Source organism: Frankliniella occidentalis, unplaced genomic scaffold (assembly GCF_000697945.3).
Source record: "Frankliniella occidentalis isolate FOCC.00 unplaced genomic scaffold, Focc_3.1 Scaffold204, whole genome shotgun sequence".
Lineage (NCBI taxonomy): Eukaryota > Metazoa > Arthropoda > Insecta > Thysanoptera > Thripidae > Frankliniella > Frankliniella occidentalis.
In genome coordinates, this window is record NW_026267330.1 from 70,871 (window position 1) to 80,414 (window position 9,544).

The 9,544-nt window shown below is 51.8% G+C and overlaps 3 protein-coding genes across 5 annotated transcripts; 1 reads left to right on the forward strand and 2 right to left on the reverse strand.

The window, feature by feature from the left end:
* The first annotated feature begins 6 nt into the window (after window positions 1-6).
* Window positions 7-2,873, forward strand: LOC113217742 (spermatogenesis-defective protein 39 homolog). Of its 3 annotated transcripts, none has more exons than XM_026437776.2 (13): window positions 7-221; window positions 305-427; window positions 508-619; window positions 707-781; window positions 867-964; window positions 1,081-1,230; window positions 1,296-1,432; window positions 1,509-1,536; window positions 1,629-1,767; window positions 1,857-2,092; window positions 2,175-2,354; window positions 2,444-2,548; window positions 2,632-2,873. In XM_026437776.2, exons 2-13 carry the CDS (start codon window positions 350-352, stop codon window positions 2,650-2,652), a joined length of 1,359 nt encoding a protein of 452 aa, XP_026293561.1. In that variant the 5' UTR covers window positions 7-221; window positions 305-349; the 3' UTR covers window positions 2,653-2,873. The 3 variants fall into 3 exon arrangements, with proteins under 3 accessions (XP_026293561.1, XP_026293560.1, XP_052128360.1); XM_026437775.2 differs by having other exon boundaries at window positions 308-427; XM_052272400.1 differs by having other exon boundaries at window positions 7-427.
* Window positions 2,874-2,912: 39 nt separating this feature from the next.
* On the reverse strand, window positions 2,913-9,538 carry LOC113217757 (serine/threonine-protein kinase Nek8-like). The gene is made up of 15 exons (XM_052272399.1): window positions 9,514-9,538; window positions 9,282-9,396; window positions 8,700-8,983; window positions 8,482-8,620; window positions 8,231-8,385; window positions 7,990-8,157; window positions 7,772-7,896; window positions 7,542-7,674; window positions 7,334-7,461; window positions 7,118-7,253; window positions 6,870-7,035; window positions 6,601-6,786; window positions 3,441-3,601; window positions 3,149-3,344; window positions 2,913-3,054 (listed from the first exon to the last, which is right to left on the reverse strand). Exons 1-15 carry the CDS (start codon window positions 9,534-9,536, stop codon window positions 2,992-2,994), a joined length of 2,178 nt encoding a protein of 725 aa, XP_052128359.1. The 5' UTR covers window positions 9,537-9,538; the 3' UTR covers window positions 2,913-2,991.
* Window positions 3,859-6,370, reverse strand: LOC113217741 (tigger transposable element-derived protein 4-like). The gene is made up of 3 exons (XM_026437774.2): window positions 6,113-6,370; window positions 5,559-5,669; window positions 3,859-5,464 (listed from the first exon to the last, which is right to left on the reverse strand). The coding sequence occupies exons 1-3, from the start codon at window positions 6,188-6,190 to the stop codon at window positions 4,148-4,150; spliced, it is 1,506 nt and encodes a 501-aa protein (XP_026293559.2). The 5' UTR covers window positions 6,191-6,370; the 3' UTR covers window positions 3,859-4,147.
* Window positions 9,539-9,544: the final 6 nt, after the last annotated feature.

The window sequence follows — 9,544 nt, forward strand, 5'->3', positions numbered from 1 at the left end:
GGGGTGGGGGCGTTGGAACTGACAGACGGAATGCAAGTAGTGAAGTCCATCTCGTGTTGTATTGTATCGAAAATGAATCGTACACAAAATTTGTCTCGGCTACATGTTTGAAAAATTGTGTAGCCGAGTTGTGTGAGAGAGCAAAAAGTTCACATGGTTAACATTACATTTTATTTTTGAGAATAATGACATTATATAGGTTATGTTTTCGGGGAAGATAAGTATGTATACGTTTTGAAGTGTGACCAGTGATGAGATTATTTTTCAAGCTACACTACAAACGCATAAAAATTTAATTCAAAAGCAGCGGTATCAACTGCAGTGTCCTACGGAAATTGTTTTCCCTGAAATGGCCAGACAAGATACTGAGGGTGAAGACTTTTGGAACTCCAGTAGTATCAAGTCTTTTAACTTTGATGATGATGAGGTATGTTCGACTTTGTCAAGAAAAATAAAAAACAGTTATACGTAGTTATATTAATCGTCTACTTTTGTAATATTTTCCAGCCAGGTGGAGGCTTGTTTGGGGTGTCGAAGAGTGGTACAGCTCGTCTGTCTCAACAGGTACGAGCTTCTCTTCCAGGTGAAGAATATGGGGGAAATAATGACTCACTCACAGGTAGGAAATCTGATTTTAAAATTGGGTAACTTTTTGTTACTCTTGTTATTATATTGTGTGAATATATACATACGTTTTTTTTTTAAGGTTCTACATCCACTACCTCCTCAAATACTGCACCACCCCTTCATACTTTGATTTCTGAAAAATGTTTAACTGCCAGTAAGTCAGATCTAACTTTCTTTAAATTCTACTTTATCATTAGCCCTTTATTTCATGTGTTCTTATTACTGTTTTTTCTTTCAAGTCATGGATGCTGACTACCCTGACACAGCCTATGGAGATCCAGTGAAACGTGTCATGAAACCTGAAGAAGAAATTAGAATGTTGAAACGTCAAGTGCAGGTGATCCATCCCTTTTTGATTACTTTACACATTTGTTTTTTGCCATTTATTTTTCAGTTGTCGCTGTAAATGTGATTGTCAAGCTTCTTATTTTCATTCTATTCTTAATTCTTAAGGAAAGATGGGATGAACCACCAGTAGAACTGACTATCAAACACATTTTCCTGGGCCGTCCACATTCATTAGAATCATACCGTAGCCTTTCAAGCAAACGTGCTCTTTTAGATGCAGCTATTAATTTAGGGGATGGGAATGCAATTTTGGCGGTAAGTTTTGAAAGTGAGTAATCAATTTGTTTGGAAAATCATTACTAATTCTGTTCCCATTTCAGGTTATTCTCTTTCTTGTTCAGACTTTAAAAAAGAGTTTGCTTCATCAAATACTTGCTTCTAACCCTGTTGCTGCAACTCATTATGCTAGATACCTTGCCACTCGATTACAAGCTGCGGAATTGACAGATCTGTTGGTGTAGGTATAGATTAAACCATAATCCAGAATTTTATTTCTCAAAGTATATTTATCCTAAGAATCTATTCTCTTTTAGGATGTTAGGAAAGAGCCGGGATGCAGCAGTGAGTGAAAATCAGATATTCTTTTAAAATTACGTATTGACCTTAATTTTGCTTGTTAATTTGAGGAAATTCTAATTCTAACCCTTTTCCAGATGAAGCAATACCAATTATGCTCTTCAACTCAGAATGTTCAACGTCAAATTCAGAAGCTTAGATCATGTATTAGTAGTCATTTTGTGCAAGGAGATTCTCCTCTCAAAAAACTTGCCCAAAATCATGTAGCATTATTAGGTGAGCATAGTTTTCTTGGTTTATCAATTTTTTGAAATGATTTTCACTTTATCAATTATCATACTATCAACTTTTGTTTTTTTTATTAGAATGGGAACTGGCTGTTGGAGAGATGGACAAAGAAAATTTAATTGGAAAGTCAGCTGTAGAATGTTTAGCCCATGCTTGCCGATTACATTGGGAAGATCCTCGGGGAAGCCCAACAAACCCATTTGCTTTGGCTCAACTTCATGGTATTAACGAGAAGCAATTGCACTGGACTATTCTTTCGGAAAGAGCATCTCAGAAAGCATGGCCAGATATTGACTCAGTATTTATAACAAAAGTAAAACTTTTCGTCCAAATTCACATCTATTATCTGTTTGACAAATAACAGTGATTCATTAATATTAATTTTTTTCCCTCAGAATTGGATTGGTTCCGGTTCAAAATTGAAACTAGCTATACCAATTGATAAGGTTGTGATCCAGCTTCATTCAAAGGGTGCACCAAATGACGTTCTTTCCAAATACCTGGGATTTGTGGATAGCTATGAAAAGAGAATAGCTCTAGCTCAAAAGATTGGCTGTCATAAAACTGTGATTGATGTAAGCAGACCTTTTTTTTCTCTCTTAGTTTAATTGAAACTTCTCCTTCTCAAGAGAGTCCAGAGGTACACATGTGTTTTTCTTCCCAGAGCTATGCTGCTCTTCGAGATCGTCAAGGCATACAGGGCTACAAGGCAACTCTTCATCCAGGGTCAGAGGAATTCCTGCATGCAGAAGGAGTGCTTAGAGTATCGGTAAGTTTGTATCTTTACTTAGCAGATTCTGTTCACCAAACTTAAGCCCCTATCATTAATTTCTCATGTTTATTTTGTTGCAGACAACAAAGTGGAAAAATTAAAAGAAAATCTGACTGATATTGTTTATTATTTTCACCATTATGATATTGTGGAAGAAAAGATCTTGTCCTGTTAATTTTTTGACAATTTATGAACTTGACAAAACTGTAGTTTTTGTTATGGAAACTCTCAACTTCAGAATTCTTAAGAGTGACTGAGTAGTGTGCATTCCTCTGCCTTGCATAAAACCTTTCTGTATCTATTATATGACCAGCTCATCTAATTGTGTTCCATTGATTTTAATGTTTTACTTTTTCTCAAACCACAGGTCCATATTACAAGAAAATAAAATATATTTTATTTCAACTATTACAAATAAGGTCGTAAACTTAAATAATCCATCACTGTGGTCCTTCCCATTGGTTTTCGGATTGCGCCAGTTCTTCTTGAAGCCAGTCTGGAATCTGGAACATGTCAGAAGCAGAGAGGGTGTTTGTCTGCACAGACATATATACTCGCGGTGTTCGTATGTAGTACCCATGTGGTGTGTATACTCACGGGTCCCAGGGAGTCGCACTCCCCGTCCTCGTCGGCCGGGTCCCCCTGGTCCTCGACCGGGCCGGGAGCGACCCTGGACATGCGCGCGAGCGGCACGCAGGTGGACACGTGGAGCAGCACGGAGCAGGGAAGGGCGAACAGGCCGGCCACGCTCAGGCCCTCGCCGCGCTCCACCTGCTGCGGCGACGCGTACAGCCTGCGGTGCACACCAAGGGTTGACACCACCACTACTGGACGCAGGGTACCGCGGGGCCACGCAGGGCCACCATAGGCTCTGCAGGGTTGTACTCACGCCAGCAGCTCCCTGTGCGTGGGCGCAGGCGCGCCAACCTGCTGCTGAGTGCCGGAGCCAGAGGGAACGCCCACCTGCTTGCCGTCGGCCCAGCGGCCCCAGAAGAAGAGGACGTTGTCCGGAGTGGAGGCCACCGTGTAGGTCGGCCCCGCGCTCGCCATCTGCAGGGGGAGAAGGCGAGGTGTGATAGCAGTGTTCCCGGTCCGTGCCCCAGTCGCCCCACACACCTCCATACTGTGCCGCACGCAAGCATGTGGTCGGGTTGCCTAAGCGCGCGCGCCCGCCCGTGCGCAGTACAGTATTACTTGTGGGTGGGGCAAATTAGCCACTTGGTGTTTGCGATACGATAGCTCTGCGCTCATTTTGTACTGTGTCGGTGCAAAGTGACGAAGGGATGGATAACTACATCGCAATCAAGTTTGCTGATTCTGATAATAGTTTATTATCATTTAGAGAAGCATGACACTCAAATTCTAAGGTCGTTCCATAAATAAAAATCTGTTCATATTTACAAAGAAATTACAAAATCACATTTTGTAGGAGCTAGCCAATCCATTAATAAAATACATAACAGATTAACATAAACACTTTGGTTGAAAAATAAAAACTGTCGATTACAGGTAAACATATACAACTAGCATGCCGTGGCAATACGACAAAACTATATTGGCACAAATGGAATTCCTGAGAAATGAGTTTGACTCGCATTAGAGTCTCTTACAAAAATAATTGTCATAGTAATCATTACAAAGGGAATTAACTGTTTGTTGGGTATAGTCAGGCCTCTTCTTTGACCATTTTCTAATTGTTTCAAATGCATGGGTTATCTCCACTTCTTCATCACTGAATTCCGTTCCCTCCTCTACGTTGATAACATTTTTGAGGCAGATGTCCCCTTCTTCGTCTGCTTCCGCCTGCTCCATCCACTGTCTTAGGAATTCTCCTTTGATTATTCTCTCCCCTCCGACCTGGTTGAGACACGGCGCCATCATCGATAAAGTGGCCGCTACTGGGGCCTGGAGCCATATCCGTTTTAAGTTATCCAGAGGTACTTCGTCCCAGGATTCTCTCAGCAATTTTATGCAGTCCATCAGATCGTAGTCTATATAAAACTTGTCCACTGCACCCAGATCCGCCAGCCTAGGCGCCACAGCGGGTGAGGGCTGGTTGCAGAGAAGTTTTATTTGAGCAGCTCTGTAGCTACGCTTGACGCCGGTCAACAGCACGTCGAAGCGTTTCTTGAACACCAGTTCGCCGCGCGGCAGGTAGCGGATCTCCACGTTCTCGGGACAGACTACCTTGCGGAGGGCCGCTCTGTCCTCTAGGATGAGCACGATCCTTCCGGTCTTCCCCGTCACCTGCTGGCGGAGCTCCACGTCCTTCTTGAAGTGACTGTCCAGCCAGTCCTGGGCCACGAAGGCCGTGAGCCAGGGAGGGTTCTGCGCCTTGTACACCACGCCGAGGTCGTGGCGGAGGTGCTTCATGGAGCGCGGGTCGGGGTGCTTGCCGATGACCAGCAGAGGGAGCTGGTGACCCGCGGCGCTGCAGCACGCCGCGAGGGTCAGGGTCTCTGCGCGGACCATCGCCGCGTACTGCGCGGCGGAGACCTTCCGCCCGACCAACGAGGCCTTCGCCAGCGTCGACGCGGGCAGGCTCTTCCACTGCAACCCGCACTCCGCCAGGTAGTACAGGTTATCGGGGTCCACGCCGTCGTCCACCAGGGTCTGCAGGACCCTCAGCAGGGGCGGGGCGCCCGGGTCGCAGGTCGTCGTCGTTGCCGTCGCGGGTGCGGACGGCGACGGTGAGTTCACGGCGGCGGGCGTCGACGCCATCACGGGGACGGGTGAAGACGACAGGGTCGAGGAGGACGTCGACGACGACGACGACATGGACTGCGTTTGAGGGGTGATGGCCGATGGCGGCCTGCACATTCCGTTGTCGGCATCTTCTTCAATTTTTATCTTTCTTGGGAGGCCGTCACTTGTCGTCATAGGGTCATTCTTGAGCTGCTGCATTGATGAACGCTGGGGAAATGAAACGACAAAGATCAAAATCCACGGTTATATAGGCCCATCCGTCAATGACCGGACTCTCATCTTGACCGACTCTGTTCTTTACCTTCTCTCCCTTGGCTCTGAGGAGTGCTCTTAGATCCTTGGGATAGACCGACATCTCCTCACTCCTGATTTGGGACCGTCTGATACTTTTGCTTGAATCACTGTCGCTGTTCTGAAACAAATCATTCAACAGAGGTCAGCAACAGGTGGGAAAACAACAAAAACAGTAGACCAAGCTGCATAAACTTGTTGCAGCATTACCTAGTCCAACAAAGCTTTAAAGACATGTCTCAGATTTGGTTGAGGGGTGATGCAAATTTACGGGCTTGACTGATATTAAGAAACGCCCGATTTGTTATGTTCGAGCACGGTGGCCATCTTTGAGATCATTCATCTTTCCTTCAAATCGTTCGGATTGGCACATTAAGTAATCAGGTAAGATTTTCACACCGAGAAAAGTTTCTTAACTACCCGTTCTTCCACAATTAAACAAACGACTCGCTACTGAGCAATATCAAAACTCTATTTTGCGCAAACTGCTTAGAACCCACCCTCGCCGGGTCTGACCTAACCTAAACTAGTGATAGTGACTCGAAAGTCGAGGATTTAACTTACTATTTCTGTTTCGTAGTCGCAGTAGTCATCATCGTAAGCTCCTCGCGGTCGCAAGCACTGCCTCTTCATATTTTGCATTTCGCCATAAACTTGCACGAGATAAATGCCACAGGTGTCAAAACGGGGGATCAGCAGGCACACGATGTAAACACTAGGCCGAACAAGCAGCAACAACAACGACAACAAAAGATGTCCGGCGACGCGCAACAGGGGCGCGGTCTGGTGGAGGGTAGAGCGGCGGAGTGAAATGGGGTGGGGGTGCGGGTGCGAGCGCCGAGCGGAGTTTAAAGTACGTAACGGTCGAAACCAACAGGGTGTGCTCGCTCGCGTTTTAGAACATCGCGGGTGGCTATCTCTGTCTCTTTCTTCCCATAAGAAGGCGGGAGGTGCGAGAGAGACAGAAGATCGACCCGCGATCTCGAAGTGAGACGACCCTGGTCGAAACAAACAATAACGTTTTGGTATGGCGGTTTGGTTTCGGCACTCACGGCGAAGGTACGGTCAGGCTGCGCGGCGCTCGGCCCGGGCGCGCCGTCGCCCAGGGCGAGGAGCCTGCCCGTGTCCGTGAGGGCCGCGACGTGGTCCTCGGCCAGCCACACGTCCCGCACCGGCTCGGGCAGGTGCACGGCGCGGAAGCGCAGCCACGGCCCGCGTCCGGCGCCCCCGAGCCAGCCCTGCGGAGGGACAGGAAGACGAGTCAGTGATCAGTGAAGCTGCCGAGTCTGCGACCACCCTACACAACTCCCGCTACCCGCACCGGCAGCTTGGTGCGCAGCCCCTTGGCCGGCGCCAGCTTGCCGCTCGAGTTGTCGCCGGCCAGCAGCAGCTCCCCGGCGGTCGACACGACGGCGGAGCAGTCGGGGCCGGCGTGCACGGAGCGGACCACGGCGCCCTGGGGCAGCGGCACGGCGGCGGGCAGCAACCTGCGGCAGACACGCTCGCCCCAGCCCAAGTAAGTGGTGCTACTCCAGGGCGGGCAGCACCCGCACCTCGTGCTGCACTCACGCGTCCTGCTGGTGGCCCAGGCCCAGGCGGCCGTGCTTGCCGCGGCCCCAGGCGTGCAGGCAGCCGTCCCCGCCGAGCGCCAGGACGTGCGACGGCCCCACGGCCAGCGCCACCACGTCAGCGGCCAGCAGCTTCTCTGCGGGCGTGGCAGAAAAGGACGCCGTATAGTCAGAGCAGCTCGCTCACTCTGTCAGGGAGGCGGCGGCGGCACCTTACCGACGAGTCTCGGGCGTACGCAGTGCGAGTAGTCCCCGTGGCCGAGGCAGCCCTCCGCGCCGTCGCCGCACGTCAACACCGCCCCGGAGTCGGAGGCGAACACGCTGAAGCCGTCACCAGCACCAACCCTTAACAGACAGACAACAGCCCCTCCTGAATTATTTGTTGTTGTTGTCGTTGTTGACCCAGTCCTGCCGTTCCTCCTTACCTCGTGATGCCCAGGCCCGTGAGCGCATCCACGCACTGCGGCTGGTGCTGGGGCTTTCGCCAGGACTCGAGGCCCGCGCTGAAGGACGCGCCGCCCCGCCAGTCCACCACGTCCCAAGTGAACACCACCTGCTCTGCGGAGGAAGGAGGAAGAAAGTTAACAAGGGATGAATCGGCTCAGCTCGGCGGACCGAGGAGGTGGCGCAGCGCAAGTCTGCGTGTCTCACTCACCCTGCGTGAGGGCGACGCAGTGGGTCTTGCTGACGGCGAGCTCCCTCAGCGCCGCCCTGGCCGGCAGCGCCACGGGGGTGAGGGACACGAAGCAGTTGGACGCGCGCAGCTCAAACACCACGCTCCTGCGGGGCAGAGGCAGGAGTGGGCTCTCTCGGTGACATCCTCGGCAAGCAAAGAGTCACTGCAAGCGGCGTCGTCGACTGACCCGGCCTTACCTGGCGCACGGGCCCTGCGTGCCGTCCAGCGAGTCGGCGTCCGTCGAGAGGTTGGCGGCGGCCTGGAGCGGCGGCAACAGCTGGTCCTCGATCACGTTGGCGGAGGGCCGTACCCCGGGGTCCGTCTGCAGCAGGCTGGACAGCAGGCCGCGCGTGCCCGCCGAGTACCTGGAGGTCGGGGTCGCTCGCGTTAACGAGCAGCTGATTACATCAAGTACAAGTACACCCTGCAACCACTGACCTGGTGGGCGGCGGCGGGTAGTCGGCGGCCACGATGCGCCGCACGAGCGCGGGCAGGCTCGGGGCGGAGAAGGCCCTGCGCAAGGCCAGCAGCTCGTACAGCACGCAGCCCAGCGCCCACACGTCCGACTTCTGGTCGTACTGGAGGCCCTCGCACTGCGGACGGCACGGGTGAGTGACAGTTTGCGTAGGAACGAACGAATAACTCTAAGCACGATTAAATAAGGCGTATGTCTACCCCGTCATACTTGCCATCTCAGGGCTGAGGTAGTAAGGTGTGCCGAGCACCGTCTCGGCCTGCACCTGCGTCCCCATCACCTTGGAGATACCGAAGTCGCCCACCTTGACCACGTTGTCCTTTGTGAGGAATATGTTTTCTGTCTTCAGGTCCCTGCATAAAAAGACAGATTGGACAAAGAGGAGCTGGGCGGGGACCGCTTCAGTTTCTCGTCGGCGTTGTGGGCACTGACCTGTGCAGCACGTTGTGGGCGTGCATGTGCCGGATGGCGGAGGCCACCTGCGAGAAGAGGGCGAGGGCGCGGCGCTCGGACAGCGCGGCGTTGCGCGCCGTGCGCGCCGCCAGGAACTGGGCCATGGTGCCGCCGCCGGCGAACTCCATCTCGAGCAGCAGGCAGCCGTCGCGCTCCCAGGAGCCCAGGTAGCGCACCACGTTGCGGTGCGAGAGCAGCGCCAGCACGCGGGCCTCGTTGAGGGCGCGCACCCGCTCCGTGGCCGACAGCTCCAGCACGGGCACCTGCGCGGTGGGCAGACCCGCCGTACAGCCGTGCGCCACGGCGGCCTACCCCAAGCCCCTGCGGCCCTGGGCGAACCAGTGGCGAGCCCCGCCCGGCGCCGCGCAGCGCGGAGGACAACGCTCGAAAGGTACTTCACTATAAACTCCAGCGTACACCGATTTTTCTAGTTCTGATTTTCTTTTGATTTTTCTTGAATTTTTCTGCTCTGAGTTTTTCTGATTTTCTCGAAAATTTTCTGATATTTTCCCAGATTTCTTTTGAGTGGAAGTACCCCTCAACGAAGCTCTACACACTCACCTGCTTGATGACGACCAGCGACCCCTCGGGCTCCTTGCGGTAGAGGACGGCGGTGCCGAAGGCGCCCTTGCCGACGGTCCGTACCTTGACGTAGCGGGTGCCGCCGCCCGTCTCCCTGCGCGGGCGGCCAGTAATAGGTGAGTGAAAAGTATGAACCCGGAAACATATTACACAACGAAAAGATCGCGCACCCTCGTTGCGGGTGGCAATGTTTGTGTTATTTCAAACTTACGACTCTGGTTGAGGGTCGTCCATGGCGGCGG

Coding starts and splice junctions, on each gene's coding strand:
- LOC113217742 (XM_052272400.1), top strand. CDS start 350: ATGGCCAGACAAGATACTGAGGGTGAAGACTTTTGGAACTCCAGTAGT. Junction 1,768..1,856: donor AAATCATGTAGCATTATTAG/GTGAGCATAGTT, acceptor TTTTTTTATTAG/AATGGGAACTGGCTGTTGGA. Junction 2,549..2,631: donor AAGGAGTGCTTAGAGTATCG/GTAAGTTTGTAT, acceptor ATTTTGTTGCAG/ACAACAAAGTGGAAAAATTA.
- LOC113217741 (XM_026437774.2), bottom strand. CDS start 6,190: ATGCAAAATATGAAGAGGCAGTGCTTGCGACCGCGAGGAGCTTACGAT. Junction 5,670..6,112: donor GCGACTACGAAACAGAAATA/GTAAGTTAAATC, acceptor GATTTGTTTCAG/AACAGCGACAGTGATTCAAG. Junction 5,465..5,558: donor TCAGAGCCAAGGGAGAGAAG/GTAAAGAACAGA, acceptor TCATTTCCCCAG/CGTTCATCAATGCAGCAGCT.
- LOC113217757 (XM_052272399.1), bottom strand. CDS start 9,536: ATGGACGACCCTCAACCAGAGTC. Junction 8,621..8,699: donor GCCCACAACGTGCTGCACAG/GTCAGTGCCCAC, acceptor CTTTTTATGCAG/GGACCTGAAGACAGAAAACA. Junction 7,254..7,333: donor CGTACGCCCGAGACTCGTCG/GTAAGGTGCCGC, acceptor CCACGCCCGCAG/AGAAGCTGCTGGCCGCTGAC.